At 38.4% G+C, this 18,824-nt stretch overlaps 2 protein-coding genes across 2 annotated transcripts in view; both read right to left on the bottom strand.

Annotated features, from left to right (window-relative positions):
* Positions 1–126: 126 nt before the first annotated feature.
* LOC128530693 (protein SSUH2 homolog) overlaps positions 127–18,824 on the bottom strand; it is a 73,982-nt gene continuing 55,284 nt past the window's right edge. Inside the window, exon 14 of the transcript XR_008361145.1 lies at positions 127–310. The gene's annotated coding sequence lies outside the window, so the exon portion shown is untranslated. The remainder of the gene's footprint in view (positions 311–18,824) is intronic.
* LOC128530695 (protein SSUH2 homolog) lies at positions 304–14,195 on the bottom strand. Its single transcript, XM_053504759.1, has 13 exons — positions 13,911–14,195; positions 13,769–13,824; positions 11,809–11,898; positions 9,956–10,031; positions 6,997–7,126; positions 6,679–6,739; positions 6,129–6,250; positions 4,777–4,839; positions 4,577–4,659; positions 4,278–4,370; positions 2,913–3,018; positions 2,710–2,817; positions 304–2,615 (listed from the first exon to the last, which is right to left on the bottom strand). The coding sequence occupies exons 1-13, from the start codon at positions 13,931–13,933 to the stop codon at positions 2,475–2,477; spliced, it is 1,152 nt and encodes a 383-aa protein (XP_053360734.1). The 5' UTR covers positions 13,934–14,195; the 3' UTR covers positions 304–2,474.

The following is an 18,824-nucleotide window of genomic DNA, read 5'->3' as shown; positions in this document are numbered from 1 at the left end:
TTTGAATTTGAATTTAAACTTTATAAACTTTATGCACACACACCCTGAGGCGGGAATTGAACCCTTTAACCCTTGAGGTGTGAGGCCACAGTGCTAGGAGATGTGTGGATATGTGAAAAAAAACAAACAAATTTTTTTGACAAATCACAGAAAAGCTGATAGCGCTGCAAGATCTCCCCTCTATCGTATCTTAACTATACGTCACCTTGGATTAATTGGCATCCAAATGTGGTGACTCAACAGTTAAGCTTCTTGGCCACTGAGGAAAAAGAGGACACTGATGGTTCATTAAGCATGACCCTTAACTCACCTCCAACTCAACTCAGCTATGACACCAGCTTCCTAACAACATGGCAAATGCTGCGCTGTAATGTACAGTATATGTGACAAATAAAGGCTTCTTCTAAATATCATAAAGTGTGGGTTAAGAAGTCTATGTGACGTATGTACTGTATATACTCGGCATTATAAGGTTACACTGCATTATAAGGTTAAACAAGAATAATATAACTAATAAACCACATTAACAGAAATAATGAATGGCTAATAACTAATAAGGATAACTCATAGCCATACAATCATTTTTAGCCCTTTTCTAGAATTAGTGTTGCTAGTTGTCATGACAATTTAAAAGCATGCAAATGCTATTTGTTCTAGGCACTCCCTCTCTTTATGGTGGAGCAGATTTCCAAGAATATTAAAAGGCGTGTGTATGAATAGTTTAGTCAAAAAAAAAGTGTGAGTATTGAGTAACTTTTGGGTCTTGAAGTCAATTTTTAGGTTAGTATTCAGAGCTGATTATTATACATAACATACTGTATAGTACAGTCTAATATAATTTGTGCCATTAAAACGGCTTATCATATAATACTATATAAAAATGCTTTGTGAATCAGGATATATGTCAATGAAGCGCAGCTACAGAAACACAAAACAACTGATAGTAATAAAGTGATGCTTACTGTGTTTTTAAATGCCCTTTCTTTAAGTCCTAGTTGATATACCTGTTAGTTAATAGATGTATGCCGATTTGTTCAATGATACGTCTGGGGCCCCGAACAAGTCGACTCCTTTTAGTGGGCTGATCCAAATCATCCACTCACAAACAAAGTTTAGCAACAGAAAGCTGCTCATGTTTAAAAAGAAAAAGGAAGTGACAGGCTACATAGGGTACTGTACGTCCCACATTGCATACATGTATGCTGAACCTGATTTTTCTATAGCCTGGAGGCCTGGAGCCTATTCCAGAAGACTTTGCATACGATGTGTGATACCAACCCATTGCAGGGCACACACTTTCACACTCATTTAAACAATACGGGCAATTGGGAACTGCCGACTAGCCTAGCACACAGACCCAAGGTAGTAATAGAACCTTTGACTCTGGAGGTGCATGGTAACAGTGCTATCCACTACACCATCCTGCTGGCCTGTATTAAATAGCATATCAAAAAGTTCATACGGTGGTAGCTCGGCATACGAATGCCCTGTCCGCTTTAGGAATTTTTACCTTAAAAACGGAAATTTTGCAAGAAATTTTTCTATTTATTTCTTATTTTACCTTAAAAAATGTTAAAAAATGTAAATGTAAAAATAAATTTCGCCTTAAGTGTCTGAGAATTAAAGATCACAAAAACTGTAAGTAAGGAAGTGCAAATGAAAACAAGGGAAGTGTCTTGGTATTTAATTATGGCCTACTACACCAGGATGCATTCTTCGGTGCAGCTGAGCAAAGAGCCCAATCTCCCATAGTATGAAGCTTACTCTTAGGAGGTTTCAAAAGATGTACTGATGCAGAGCGGAGGCTGCGTGCGGATGCATGTGAGGTAATAAGTTCTTTGAGGTAGGGTGGGGCATCCCCATAAATACACTGGTGGGTAAGAAGGGCAACCTTCTATTCAATTCTGAATGAAACAGGGAGCCAATGAAGAGACCTAAGAATGGACGTAATATGGTTGTATTTACGCCCTCTTATCAGGATCCTAGCAGCACTGTTCTGAATATACTGCAGCTTTTGAAGGACTTTTCAGGTAATACAGATGAGAAGTGCATTGCAGAAGTCCAGCCTGGAGGAGATAAACGCATGGACTAACTTTTCTGCATCTGCAAAAGTGGGTGCTGGATGCAGTTTTGCAATATTCCGGAGGTGGAAATAAGACGTCTTACACAGATGTTTGATATAAGCCTCATGCGTCAAATGAGAGTCCATTTTAACCCCAAGGTTAATAACAGAATGTTATCAGCTGATTGGCCGGGTGGCAGCGATGTGCCGTTTGTGAATGAGTCAACCCTTGGGACCAACTCCAAGTCAACATTTTATGTTTGATTTAGGTCTTAATATGAGAATTAGTCTTAATAATTATATATGCGATATAAAAATGAATAACTGACCATAACAGCGTAAATACTGTACAGTATGATCAATATTCTGTGTCATTTGGTGTTTTTGACTGAAAAAATGCTGAATTATAGGATTACATGACAGAGCAGCAGCATGTGGCCGGGTAGCTCTCTGTGAACACGCTGTTCTCGTTCCCAAACACAATGTAAGTGTGGAACTTCCCTTTCCAGGCGTAGTTCACCTTGGTGACGGGGATCAGCTCGATGGTGTGACGCTGCAGTGGGAAACATTCTCACATCAGTAACATGTTAAAAAACATCATGCAAATGAAATGTGCTTTTAACGTCGGTACTATAGAGTAGCTGTACCTGCTGCAGAATGCGAGAAGTCTGAATATACTTGGATTGATGTTCTCTTATTAAATGCTGAGATGCTTGGTTCAGTGAAGCGTTTGGGAAACCCGTCACTGGATACAGCTGTAACACACACACCAAAGTGTTTAGTTAAGTCTCTTTACGAAGTGCATGAACGTGGCGTGAATTATTATTATTATTATTATTATTATTATTACCATATACTGTGAATCTGTGAACATCACCCTTCCGGAGACCTTACTGAAATTCTCCGACCTCAGACCGCTCGCCTGCTCAACCAGGAAATCGTTTTTATGAGTAGTCCTGAGGAGAACAAAACATGACCACACCTCACACTTCAGTCACAGGAATATTTAATACAAGGGTGAGTCAGAAATTATTCACACTCCAGTTATATTATGGTTATAAGTTATAACTTCAGTTGTCTGCAGTGTTGTCTTAGTGTTTTCCCTTTAAGGCGGGACCCTAGGTGTTACATCTGTTCATCTGTAACTGCGGTGGTGGCAAAAATAGATGCGCCACATGTGATTTGCATGAAAGAAGGGCAGAGTGCAGTGATTCGTGGGATATGGGTACTGGACCGATTCTTTAAGGAAGGTGAACGTTTCTTAAAACGAACCATTACTGGTGATGAGACACAGATCCATCACTCTGGGATTGAGAGTAAATGGCAAAGTACGGAACGGAAACATCCTCAATCGCCGACCGAGAAAAGGTTAAAAGGTCAACCATTAGCTACAAAATGTATCAATGCTGACAGTTTTCTGGGATTCCTTAAGAGCCAGTATTGAAGTACAGGTATTATCAGGAAAAAAAAGGTTCAACAATCAACAGTGCTCGTTACAATGAGGTGCCTATTAAAGAGCTGAAGTCTAAACATTGGATTAAATACAGTACAGAGGATGCTATGATCTTGCATGACGATGCACATCTCACACTTCTGCCCACACTGTCGACACTCTACAAAAACTTGGTTTTGAGGTGTTTAAGCATCCTCCCTATAGTCCTGATCTCGCTCCATCTGACTTTCACCTGTTTGGACCCCTGAAAGCAGCCCTATGAGGACGAAAATTCACTTCTGATGAAGAAGTAAAGACAGTGATGCATGCGTGGCTCGCAGCTCAGCCTAAAACATGAGGGATGATGAGGGAATGAGGCAAAGCTTGTTGACAGATGATGGATAAGCTGAATTACTCAAAAATAGTGACTATTAAAGTCTACTGATTCCTTCAGAGAGACTAAATGATTGGTGCTTCACTGTCACATGACATGGTGCCACTACATCACCTCCAATAGATGTTGCAGTTGCGTGTAATAGTATATTTTAATACACTGTAGGTGCTATCGTAAATATGCCTTAGCTCTTCCATAGCCCTGCCTTGAGTCTCTACTATTGACTACAGAAGGCCACAAAGGACCAGGAATTAGCTACAGAAACATACAGCACTCCTACAAGTCACAGAAATGCTCCAAGAATTTGTAGCCCAGACTGGCAGACCAGGAATCACTACAAACCCCCAAGCTGTGATCTTAATAATATACGACTACAAACATGATCTCACCACTGAATCTTGAGCTTAATGAAGACGAGGAGCTGTCTCTTTCCATGGCACAGGGTACATCCACAGAAGCCATTTCCACTGCACTTGCCACAGCTGCAAACACACACACACGCGCACACACACACACACACACACACACACACACACACACACACACACACACACACACACTATTATTATAACATTGGTTAAAGTACAACATTAACCAACACCCTCTTCTCATGTTAAACACAAAAACCTATATGTAGTTAAGTTTCCATTGGGAAAACCTGTCGAAGTGTAATGGTTCCGTAGCTTACTTTTCTCTTCCCTGGCCGTGACAGTGTGAGCAGGGTTCGTTTCCATGGCGATTCCTGCTACCTTTACAAACCCAGCAAACTTTCTGAAAATAGATTGCATTGAGACATACTGTATCATTAACACTGAAAAAGCATGATAATATGGGGAATTAATTAATATTTACTGTATGCACTGATGTAACATTTGAAACTGAACTCACATTCCCAGACCCGGCACAGTCCTTGCATGGCTTTTTTCCCATCCCCATACAGTTATGGCAGTTCTACACATAATCATATAGACATAAAAGTATACCGTACATGCCGCAATAATCATGGTTAATTTACAATCTGCCTGTAATAGGTCACATATATTGGTGAAAATCTGAAACATTATAAGCTGTGAAAAACTCTGGTATTTATGTGTTAATGATGAGTTATGAGTCTAAGACAGTGGTAGGCGTCTACGATGAGTTTGGGAGGGTGCTAATTGTCTATGATGAGTCTGAGACAGTGGTAGGTGTCTATGAAGAAAAAATATAGGTGTCTGTGATGAACTTTGGAGAGTGGTTGGTTTTTAGTATACAGTATATTTAAAAGAGAAATACACGTGGTGGACGTCTATGAGAGCTTGGGAGGGTGCTAAGTGTCTATAATGAGTTTGAGACAGTGGTAGGCATCTATGATGAGTTTGTAAAAGATATAGGTCTCGAATGATGAGTTTAGGAGAGCTGTAGGTTTCTAATGATTAAGATATACCTTAAGAATTATAATTGACCAGGTGTTCTACAGAGCGCCACAGGAGATCTTTTCTCCCAATGGCCATTAAACTATATAACTCATCTCTGTAACGCTTTCACTAAGGGATAGGGACTGTCAGTAGTTAATGCTCAATAATACTTTCGGTCACTACTGTTCCCACAACTCAAGATAAGTTCCAAGTCCAAGTGCAATATCTTATTAGTACATTTGTGCAATATTATTTTCTATTAACTTATACTATTCACTTATTCTATTCACATTTCAAGTGCAATATCAGTATACAGATTATATTTTTAGCGCAATATGTAAAAAGTGTGCTATAGTTAATTTTATTTTTGCTTCTATTTATTGTATTTTTCTTTTCATTTTTATTTCTTGTACTTTTACTTTTTTAATTTTTTAATTAATCAATGCAACTGTATGACCAAGACAAAGCAATTTCCCTCTGGGATTAATAAAGTTCTTTGAATCTTGAATCTTAATACTACAAACAAAATGTACCACATGTTCACCAGTTTTTAAAACCAAGTAAATAAACATAAATTTTCCTTCCAGAACACTGGGAACATTTGAACCTGATGAATTGCACAACTCCATTTAATGCATAACTAATAGAATGCTGATTCCTGTGATGTGAATCAACACGAATGATACAGATAAATTATTATTATTGTTTTTTATTTGCACCATTATACCTGTAGCGGTGTTTATAATGAGTTTGTAACAGTGGTAGGTGTCTATGTTGACTTTGGGACAGAAGAGGTTAAGGTAGGCTAAGCATCAGTAAGTTTCAGTTTTCTGGATTCTCTACCTTGACTGAGGAGGTATACGGCACTCTGATGGTCTGCTTTCGATCCTGAAAGAAATCAGGTGCTTGGGCTGCGATCGCCCACGGTTCTGGAGCAGGCTGGATAAACGCATCCACAGGCTGACCTGAAACACATCACACACCAGCTGAAGTTTTACTCACTCATTCACTCATCGTCTATACTGCTTTATCTTGTGTACAGGGTTGCGAGAGGCCTGGAGCCTATCCGAGGAGACTTAGGGCACGTGACTTGGTACACCCTGGACGGTGTGCCGATCCATCACAGGGCACACATACAGTACACACATGGTCAATCTGGAACCGCAAATTAGCTTAAACTGCATGTCTCTGGATTGTGGGAGGAAACCGGAGCTCTCGGACAAAACCCATCAAGGACAGAGAGAACATGCACACAGAGGCAGGAATCAGATTGAAGGTGCGAGACGACAGTGCTAACCACTAAGCGGCATTTTTCAAAAGAAGCATGTTCAGGTGGGAGGGAATTACCAGGCATATATTGCAATATTGCAGACACTAATGATTTATTTTTCACCTGTATACGGTTCTTGACTCCATTCTGTAGATCTTGTCTCAGCAAAAGTCTCCAAGCGATACTACGAGGAAGAGAAAAGAGAGGAGATAAAAGCGAAAAGTCAAAAGAATGCAATCATTACATGCAAGAGACTGTTTTTATTCTGTTGCTTAAACAAGCTTTTTAATTAACTGTAAACCTTAAAAAAAAAACATAATTTATCTAAACAAAACGACACATCAACTTTTCTAATAATTAGTGCTTTAATTAGAACAGCATTCTCCTCATTACAACCTAGCTGCAGGATTTTCTATGACATTTTTTTTTTCTCTCCCTCACCCTGTAGGTGTTGAAGGGATCTAAGTTGGTGATGACGCCTTCTCGAGCCGGCGCAGATCTGTAACAGCATTCACTGGACGCGTAGCTAATAAACGCCTCACGTGCAGCTTCCTCTGTGATGGAGGTGATACTGGAAACAAAGACCAGACAACAACACTGGGTAAATAAATAAATAAATGAATAAATTAATTAATAACAGTGCTAGTGAACCACTCTGGATAATTGCGTGTCCTTAATGCTGGACATATTCAAGAGACGTTCAAGTCAAACCAGGACATTTAATTTTGCAGAATAATAGAACACAGTTATGAAAGTATTAACATCCTTTAATTCTCTATAATCACCTGCTATACTAAAGCACTAATCCCAGCATTTCAATAGTGCTTAGAGACCATCAGGGTAAGTAAGTTTTTTTTTTTCGATCAAACTGCTCACGTTTGAAACGCTGGCCTCCCAGGAACTCCTTTTAGATGTGTAAATGGCTTGTAGTGAAGTCAGGACCGTATGGTCTGCATGTGTTAAGTGGAGTTTGGTGCTCCACAAGGTTCAGTTTTAGGCCCAATGCTTTTTTATCTTTACATGCTTCCTCTGGGCAACAGAATTCATAAGCATGGTATTAGTTTTCATTGTTATGCTGATAACACACAATTACGTCCCAGCAAAACCAGATGAGAAAAAACAGCTTACTAAAGTGTGTGTGCAGGACATAAGAGATCGGATGTTTATAAACTTCCTTTTGGTTAATTCTGATAAGACATAAGTTCTAGTCATAGGACCACAAGCAGGTAGGAGCAAGCTTTTTTATTACACTGTCACTTTATATGGCATTTCTGTTCTATTAAGTGCAACAGTGAAAGAACTCACCTCAGTGTAATTATAGATTCCAGCCTTTTCTAGCTCATTACCTCAGAAATATTCGCAAGATAAGACATATATTGTTACTAAATGATGCAGAAAAACTAGTTCAAACTTTTATCACTTCTAGGTTGGACTATTGTAACGCCTTACTGTCTGGTTGTTTAACTAGGTGGATAAACAAGCTTCAGTTAGTCCAGAATGCAGCAGCGAGAGTCCTCACTAGAACCAGATACGCACATCACCCCCATCTTATCCACACTGCACTGGCTCCCTGTGGAATTTCGCATCTATTTAAAAATATTACTATTGACGTATAAAGCATTGAATGGTCTCGCGCAGCAGTATCTAAGTAAACTGCTAGTGTCTTACGATCCACCACGCCTACTTCGATCAAAGGATGCAGACTGCTTGTCAGTACCACGTACTATGAAAACCCCTTTGAGTATTATGGTGAACTGGTATGTTTAGATGCTGTCTTCCCCACTCTCATTGATCACTCAGGTTTGTTGATGGTGAGGTGAGTGGTTGCTTTCCATCTCAGGGAGCCCTCATGTCTGTGTTTCCTTCTGGCTCTCCCTTTTAGTTATGCTGTCATAGTCAGTCCTGATGGAGTCCCTGCTTGCACTCTGCACTAAATATACATTCACATTATACATTGTGTAACAGTGACCATACCTAACTGCCATCTCTCCTTCTGTTATGCTTTCTACTCCTCTCTCTCTTTCCCATCTCCCTGTCTCTCTGTCAAGCTATACATGTCGCACCTTAGCTGCCAGTGATCCAGACTCTCTGCCCTCTGGACCTGTCTGACTCGTCCTGGTTCCCTGCTTCTAGATGGAAGTCTTGTCGCATGGATGCCCCGTGTGGTCTGCTTGGGATGCTTGTTGGTCACTGAGGATGGTTCCACTTTTCCACAAAGACAGTCCTGGCCTCGGCTGATGCAGACAGCTGTTCTCTGAGGACTCGTGACTGCAGTTGCTTGATAGTTCAGAACTGGTTTTCTATAGTCTACCTGAGCCTCCAGTAATCCATATTAACTAAAACACATCTCCTGTTATACTGAACTTCCAGTCTCACACATGATGCAGATCAATCCCTGCTATCCGTTATCACCCAGATGAGGATGGGTTCCCTGTTGAGTCTGGTTGCTCTCAAGGTTTCTTCCTACTGCCATCTCAGGGAGTTTTTCCTTGCCCCCTGTCGCTGTCGTCCACGGCTTGCTCATCAAGGACAATCTTATAATTTTGATTAATACACATTCACATTTCATATAAACTTAAATAATTATTTTGATTGTGTAAAGCTGCTTTGCGACAATGCAAATTGTATTTGAATATGGTTACATAACAATAACTCCCAGCCAAGGAGTAATGTTCGAATGGTGTTGGTGAATGATTGTGTGTACAGTTCCCACAGACAGATGGATCTTTTCTGCAAGTTCGTGACAAGTTATCTATTGATTTTTATAAATCAGGCGTTCCACTCTCTGACTGTTCACATGAATGACTGCAGTTCACGCCACTGCAGTGGCCTTTGAGCCCCGGGTCTCTAGAGCGCATGACATCACCCCGCTCACATGCCACTTTTTAATTAAACGTCCGCCACACACTCTTCTCGCTCCCACAACTACAGGCTTGCATTCTGGTCTTTGGACCTTGGGCTCAAGATCTATTAAAATTAATTTCCACCAGCCGTGCCCAATCTACTGGCCTCGGCCCTTTACACACCTGCAGAGGAGGAGGACGCCTATCTAGTAAGACTTTGGAGTTAGTGAATAGTGTAAAAGATTTAAGAGTATGCCTATAACTGGCTCACGCTGTGACAGGGAACAACAGAACAGTATTAGGGAAGTGCAAGGTTCATTAAGGTTTATTATAAAAAGGCAATCATTTAGCAAACACCGCTTGCTGGACAAACACAAAGAGACAGAAACAGACAATACACCCTATAAAATAATCCCGGATAAAGATTATTAAGAGCAGAGCTATTAAAGACCCCAATTTGTTTCTAATAAACAAAATAGTATGTTTAATTAATCAACTGGATTATTATTATTATTATAAATTAAAAGTTTCTAAGAAGAGAGTGAGACGGTGCTTACTTCCAGTTGTGTTGAGCAGGGAGGTTGTCCGTGGGTGGCAAGGGTGCCGAGGGCATCGGGGGAGGAAGAAAACCTCCTGCAAACACCAAACAAACAAAGAGAAAGATAGAGAGAAACAGGCTAGACTTTACGAGTCTGTCTAATGAAATATAAAACAAAAAACATGGAATGTTCACTAAAACACACAATATAATACAATACTTACAGCTCATACACATCATATATACTGCAGAACAGGAAAAAAACTATGCTAATCATATAGAATTATAAGCACAAATCTAATGCTAAATAGATTAAAATAAATTATCCAATTTATTGATTGTGTTCGAGTCAAACTGGGACTTGTGGTGAATTTTCTGGTGAGTGAAGGTGTGAAGTATGGAATAAGATCACTGTCAAAAATATTTGTGCGTAAAAAAAAGATTTGTGTGTAATTCTGTCTTTTGTCTAAGTTGGATTCCAAAATCTACGGCCACGGCAGCTTACAGATACGAATACAAGTCTGAAATACGGACGAATTGCGAAATTACGCTCACGTATGCTGTGTGTTAAACCACTGTCAAAAATACGTCATCAAGGCCACATGCACAGGCATTACTATCCGAGGGAAGAGGAATCGATTCGGCGCATGCTCCCCATCACTGTTTTAAACCAGCAGTCGAGCGCTCCCTCATCGTCTCAGGTAAGCTTTTTTTTCACATATTCGGACATGTTTAAGAGAAGTAAAATTACAAAGATGTTTTAACTATAGTAGGTAAGATTTTAGGAGTTTAAAACAGAGGCGGGGGGCAATCGCCAAATCGATTCCTCTTCCCTCGGATAGTAATGCCTGTGCATGTGGCCTTGATGACGTATTTTTAACAGTGGTTTCACGCACAGCGTTCGTGGCCGTGATTTCGCAATTCTTCCGTGAAACAGAGAAGTTGTAAAACGAGTTTTGTGTCTGTAAACGGTCAGATTCGAATTGTAAAAAACACACAAAATCTCGTATCTGTAAGTTGCCGTGGCCGTAGATTTTGAAATCCAGCTCAGACAAAAAACTAATTACACACAAATCTTTTTTTTACGCACGAACATTTTTGACAGTGATCTTATTCCATATGAAGCCGATTAACAATTACAGAACACTTCAAGCACAGTGCGGTGATGGCGGTCTTGTCCACCATTACATTTGAACGATGCAAATGGTATAAAGAAGGCCGCATGTCCGTAAATGATGATCCCACTGCGGTCGTTCACGTGGACATTCAGCAAATGAAATGCCTGATTTATAAAAATCAACAAATAACTTTTGTCACCAACTTACAGGAGAGACAGTGCATTTCCACAGGTTTAGGCCGTTAAAGGAGTTCCTGAAAGCGTTCCACATAGCGCTCCTGAGATAATTTGCCGGATTATTAATTAATGTCATTATCAAAAGATAAAGTTTGTTTTCCCAAGATTATGTAAACGATAACAAGAAATATTAAGGTTGTGATTATCCTGGGAAAACTTTACCTTTAACTTTTTTCCCCCAAAGCTGTTAAGATGCTGTTCATGATATATCATAACAGGTCTGTTCTTATAAAAATTAAAAAGTGCAGTAAAATAAATGAAAATTTCCTATGTTTTATTTAATGTTTAAATGAAAAATGATAATTATACGAAACAAGCTAAGTTAGCGCTAGGTTAGCTTTATTTTGTAACTATTAACTATTTCTGACTATTTCTACAAACTCTTTAAACATCAACGATGAATACTTACGCTAGATATGATTATTATTATTAATATTAATATTAATACTTATTTATTGCTATTATTATTTATTTATGTATGTATGTATGTATTTATTTTTTTAATAAACAGATTTCACCTCCTCCACCAGCCAGTGTTCCCTCGTACCCCGGCACTGTGTCGTAAAATCCAGTAGGGGGCGCTGATCTGTATGCGGGCGCAGACATGGCTGAAAAAAACAGACCAAAAGTGTTAGTTAGTGCAGAGCAGGAGGACAAATTTCAAAGCGCAGAAACACTGTACAAGTTAACAAGTTTAATCAAATATCTAATCAGCCAGTCACATGACAGCAACTGAGTGCATTTAGGCATGTAGACATGGTCAAGACAATCTGCAAGTTCATTCTGCAAGTTCAAACCGATATATTGCGGCTGTCGATATTAACACGTGATTAATCTAGAAATTTTATGAAAAAAGTGTGACTTGTTTATGCAATAGCACACTCGGGCTGCACCCTCATGCCTACAGCATGACATCGAGTGCGATATTATTTTTATACCACAGTTCCACAAACACAACATATGATCAACAGATTATGATTTGTTTGATTTTTAAATAAAATAATTAACTGCACCAACATCTTTCTGCGACTGGTGAAGCTGGCGATGGACACTTAGTGTAATTTACAGGGTTGAAACTATTTTTTAATGTTACCAGATGGTAACTGGTCCAGATCGGATGGTTTGCTGTGGCAACCCCATAATAAACAACAACTACTTCAATTATTATGATCTATAATTAAAAACATATTTAAATTTTATTTGTTGTGGGTTTTTTTTTTTTACTCAAAATTATTAAAAACTTGCAGCTGTTTGTAGTAAATCAGTAAAACAAGAGCAATTTAAATATACTGTAGTAGCTCAACATAACTAATATAAGAAGTGGTTTCTCAAAAAGACAACACTAAAGGCTACCTTTTTATGACTAATACAGTATCATTTTTATTTAGCATATCGGAGGTGACTTTTCTTGAGTTTTAGGGGCAGTAGCGGGGTATGTTTTGGGTGGACCATCAGTGTTCAGTATGCGCCTTATTGGGCAGAGTGAAACTTCAGTGACTGCCGCCATCAAATCTTTCTGTAGGCAGTTAATTGAGGGTTGTTCACTTTTTACTCAGGAATCTTGGTGCATAGGAAGGCGATAACTTCCTCTTTCCGCTATGTCCACGTAGTGTAGCCACTGTTCCTTTAACTTTGAACTTGTATAAGATATTTCCTACTGTATTTCTAGGAATTAGTACCTTTAGTATCGCTCACTTACTCATCTCTCTCTATATATACACACACTGTATATATTGATTGTACTAGTTTGTGCAAGACCACTATCTTTTAGCTTTTTAGTCATTTCTACAGTCAAAGTTCCCAATCAATAAACCTCTAGAAAGTTCCGGTCTTTAATCAGGGGGTTGAATAATCCTGAGGCTGCAGTAATCATTAAAAGGGACCATTTTGTGTTAAATTTGGTGCACTTGTGTTGAGATATTTATAATTAATCACTATTGTTTCACTGATTTATCACAAACAGCTGCAAGTCAGTAATTTTGGCCAAACACCTAATGTTTGCGTGCAAATGTATATATAAAATGAACTGGTTATAATTTGTCAGTTTTAAACGTGCAACACGTGAGAAATTCCTCATCATTCAGCCCTAGTCCATCTTTCCCCGCCTCCTGTGCTAGGATTGGCTGACGCTTAATGACGCCACAGCAATCCGCCATTCCTATTGGTCCACAAAGTAACACTAACCAAAAGTGAATTCGTTTTTGCTCGGTAATGTCCACGCGACCCGTTCGAAATGTTTCTTTGATCTGATGCTGTAACTAAGTTTCATTGTAGCGGAACAAACTCTGAAGTTGTCAAGGTGTCAAAACACCTGACACGACACAAAACACACACACACACAGTCCCTTTAAGGGGAAAGACGACCAAAATAAAACCGACGCGTCCTCCATTTTTAGAAGAAATAGAAATTTAATCTATGTACATAAAGTGATCTGATTGTTGAATAAATCTATTTTAGGATGATTAAAACAACTGTACCTGGCGCTGAAGGCATGTACACAGGGTTGTCGATTCCTCCTCTGGCTCCATAAGCACTTTTAAATAATAGTAAAATTATCACGTCAATGTTTATAACTTTACATGTTACAAAGAATAAACGTGTTTAAAGTGTTGATCTTACTTATAGACTGGTCTCCTCTCCATATCTGCAGGATCAAACTGCTCCAACACACTGCTGTGAAGTGTAGGGTCCTGAGGACTTCCCTTCACCTCATGTGATCACAATATGGCTCAAATTTCTTTAGGGTTTTTTTTTTTTTTACATTTAAAAAATAACTGACAAGTAATTTATAACAAAATGCAAAAAAGGAAACGATTATATATGCTATAATATATATGCATACATAGTTAATTATATTTCGTACATGAAGGTAAAATGTGATCTGTATATTCAGTAAAGATAATAGACGCGCTGGGGCTCAGTGAGGGGGAAACTGCAGGAGTCTCTCCCTAACTCTCTCTCTCTCACACACACACACACACACACTCTCTATCTCTCTCTCCAGTGTGTAAAGGAAGCTCGGTACAGTAAACTCTCTCTCTCGCACACTCACATACACACTTGCCTGGAAACTATGTTTTTCTCCCAACTTCTCTCCTCACAAAATGCCCATTTGGAACAATGAACTAATTATGGTTCGTAATAAATCTCCCTCCTCCCCAGATGGTTCGACAATAACATTTCTTACATTCTTTCTTTGTTCAACAAATCTGGCAATCTGTTGACATACGAGCAGTTCCTCACCCTCTGTAGACTTCAGTAATCTATTAATGAGAGCTACCCCCATTACAATTCATTGTAAGATTCTCCACAAGATTTACCCGGTAAACTCAGTTTTATCTAAATATTTGGAGGTAGAGAATAAATGTTCTCTCTGTGATTACATTAAATGAAACTCTGATTGAGTGTGAGAAAACAAAAAATCTTCCCCTTTTACAGTAGCTATGTTAACATTATTATATAACATCAACATGCCTTTTTTAAAGATGAAGATATTAGAATTTAAATAAAAATTCATAAAGTGATTTTCTACTAGGGAGGCGAAGAAGACTTTACTTGACCTTAAGTAAAGTTGACTTCAGCATATTAAACTTTTTGGGGCGCTCATTGTTACTTTCACCACTACAGTACGCTAAACGCTTTGTGTTGGATGAGACGGCAATGGGACAAACTGGTGTGATTTTAATAGTATTTTTCACCAGTAATAAACTTGATTAGAAACCTTCTAACTGAACTGATTGGGTGGAGCTTAACCGTGCATGTTTGATGGATGTACTGTATCATATAGGGTCATTGAAAAAACCTTTAGTATTACAATTATATTTTGATGGTTTAAAGATAAAACGATGGAGAGGATTTTTTTGCCTCGGAAATGTATGCAAGATGTAATGCATTTTCATATCTAAAAATACTCACATAATTCAAGTATTTAACCCCCTAAAAGCATCAGACAACCGCAACAACCAAGTGTAGAATTGATTTGCACACGTTGGACCAATCTAAACAGATGCTAAAACCAAAACAGCTCTCACTTCCTATTTGCAGCCACCAGTGTGTGGTTTTTATGTTTTTCACATACACACTTGCACACACTTTATTTACATACGTGTCCTGTGCCCGTCCTAGCACTTTTATTCACCTTTATCTGCTCATACACGACATTCTTAGTACAGATTGCCCTTACACTTCTCCACTTCAATACTGTAACGATTTATAATCACGCTACAGTATGCAGTATCACACAGCCATCATGCCATGTTGCAGAAGAAAGGGGGTGATGTTCTGGGGAGATTCTTTCTTCACCACTGAGAAGTCGGGATAAATATAAATCTCCATCTGGATTTCTGTAAAACTGCTTTGCAACAGTGAATATTTTTAAAAACCTTATTTTAATCAACACACATTAACATTTAGCAGATGCTCTAATCCAGAGTGACTAACATTTTTATCTCATTATACATCTGAGCAGTTGAGGGTTAAGGGCCTTGCTCAAGGGCCCAACAGAGGCAACTTGGTGGTTGTGGGGTTTGAATCTTCCGAACCTTCCGAATGCCTTATCCACTGAGCTACCCCTGGCCCTACTTATATAAACAAAAAATACTTCCCTCTAACACACATGGAACCTTTTTATTTTTAGGCATAAGACACCAAACCCAAAAACCTAAGTCTGTTCTTACTTGCACAGAGCAGTGCTGGGAACAAATCAGTGTTTTGCAATAACATCTACTGTAGATGTATTTGGATGTATTTTAAATACAATTTAAGATATAATTTTAAAGTCCCTCATCTGTTCATTAGAAAATAATGGATAATGCCATATATCTATTAAAAAAAACATATAACTGTATGTGTAATATTTAATATATTGTCAGATTAAAGTATATTTAATTTACAAAAATTACTGGTTATAATTTGATTCATTTTACAGTAAATAAAAACAAGTCTGTGTTCATATTTCACACGAGAGAGCATGAAACATTGCACTATAATCTCACTCACTCATTCTCTATAAGGCTTATCCTGTTTAAAGTCATTGGGCCACTAGGTGGAATACATCCTGGTGGAGGTGCCATTCCATCGCAGGGCACAAGCACACACACACACACACACACACACACACTATGGGCAATTTGGAAATTCAAATTAGCCTAATCTGCATGTCTTTGTACTGTAGGAGGTAACCAGAATACCCAGAAAAAATCCCACCAAGCACAGCGAGAACAAACTCCACGCACTGTTTTCTGGTTTATTCACAGAACAAAGAGGTGCTGAACTGTATATACTGTAAGTCTTAAGCTAATGTCATAAGTAAACACAAAGTAAATACATACGGCATCAGGTACACCTTCTACTACATCCCAGTGGAAGGAGACATTTTCATGTTCTATAAACATCCAGGGATATAAAGAGCAGCAAGTTTTACAAATGATATATTACAGCATATAGTTAAGGGAAAGTACCAAAAAACACTACTACAATGACAAATTATGTCATCGAAAAATAAAATGGTTATATATAGTTTGACTCTAAACCTAAATGCATCTGATAAAGAAGTGATGAGAAATAATTTTGAAAGCCCAGTATAGATCAAATAATTCAACATTGTTTGAATTATTTAAAAAACAACTGCTGCTTTCAATGTTGTTTCAAATGCAACAGAAAAAAACAAGAGTTATAGAAATGTTCTTCTTTAAAGAGGTCCTATTATGCTTTTTCAAATATTATCTTTCATGTGTGTCATGTAGCTGTATGTAAACATAAACTATCTGCACTATTTGTGACGCTGACAGTGCACGATAAATGGAGTTTTTGTCTTTTAAAAAAAATCGGCTCACATTCGCCTAAACAAGTCGTTAGCAAATCTATTTTTACTCTGTTACGGATCCACGTCACTCCGTAACATATTTGCATGATGTCGCGAACAATGTGCCTGCCCACATTCTACGCCACGAACAACTTGCCCGCCTACGTTCTACGTCACGAACATCTTACAATTAACGTCACCACACTCTTGTTAATGTGACCGAGCATTCATGCCAGGTTCGCTTAATCACTTTTTAATATATAAAAACAATAAAAACGTGAGCAAACAAAATTCCCTTATTAACTGTTTATTCTTCACCATTCACCAAAACTGAACTTAAAACTCGTAAAGTGGCGAGGCACATGCGCACTTCACGTGTGCGGAAGCATTTTTTCCTCTGGGTTTGCTGTAGAGGCGAAGAGGGGGAGTAGTAGTAATGGTGGAATAGCGCTGAAGTTATTTGTTTGGACGAAAGGAGAGATTGTTGTGGATCATTTTCTTTCGAAGATTTTTTTAACCGGATTATCTTTGACTGGACATACAAGAATAATACATATTCTATGGATTTCTCACCTTTCTCATCTTAACCCCGGTGAGACCGAACCATACTCGGTACACTCGGATAATACACATACAATAAACACGGACTTTGAACATTTTCCCCTCACTTGCACACATACACATACTGTTTATTATATATAGTTTGTAAATATTGTTTATATCTTTGTTTGGTTGTGGTGCACCTTTTTTGTTTACTTTATTTAGTTTTGTATAATACACGTTTGCTTTATCTACTTGTTTGTGTTTGTCCTTTTTGCTCACTGGCCTTTAATGCAACACCGACACAAAGATAAAAGACCTCTCAATTTTTGTAGCCACAGTTAATATAAAATTAGCTGGTCGTTACACGATAAAACCGACGCCATCTTTTCTATGTATTGACGGGTCTCCAGAGCCGTCGTTCAGTTATGGTCATGGGCGTTTTGTTTTCCGACACACGCTGTAGCGGTAGTCCAGTCATAAATCACCGCACCATCTGACCAATCACAGCAGTGAGGCCTCACGGAAAGGAGGGGTTTAGACAGACTGAATCTTCCAACTGCTTCACACGAGTCGTTTACGAATCATTTAAAAAGGCGGTAAAAATTAAATCTATTTTTAGAGAAAAAACTAAAGTGTTTTTTGACCTTGCATACATGTAAACCTCATTAGGCAATATTAGCAACCTTAAAGTGACATAATTGGACCTCTTTAAATGGCGTAAATAAGCACAGCATAAAGATAAGTTGAGTTTAGCGAATATAAGCAAACGAATAACAAGTGTTTATCATATGCATACTACAAACATCAATAACAGACTATATTAGCATAAAGACGATCAATATTCTGTGTCATTTGGTGTTTTTTCTTGGAAAAATTCAAAATTATAAGATTACATCACAGAACAGCAGCACATGGCCGGGTAGTTGTCAGTGTACACCCAAACACAACGTAATTGTAGGACTTCTTTTTCCAAGTGTAGTTCACCTTGGTGATGGGGATCAGCCTACATGATGTGACGCTGCAGTAGGAAACTTTCTTAGGTAACATGATAAAAAGCACTATGCAGGTTAAATTTTACACACTTTACTTTAATTCTTGCATGAAATCTTTAATGAAATTGTTTTAACTTGATTCTCTGGTAACATTATTTTGTTGCTAATATCAGTACTGAAGAGTAACAGTACCTG

This window comes from Clarias gariepinus, chromosome 9, assembly GCF_024256425.1.
Source record: "Clarias gariepinus isolate MV-2021 ecotype Netherlands chromosome 9, CGAR_prim_01v2, whole genome shotgun sequence".
Classification (NCBI taxonomy): Eukaryota; Metazoa; Chordata; class Actinopteri; order Siluriformes; family Clariidae; genus Clarias; species Clarias gariepinus.
The sequence above is the reverse complement of the archived record's forward strand: the minus strand, read 5'-3'. Positions and strand labels throughout refer to the sequence as shown.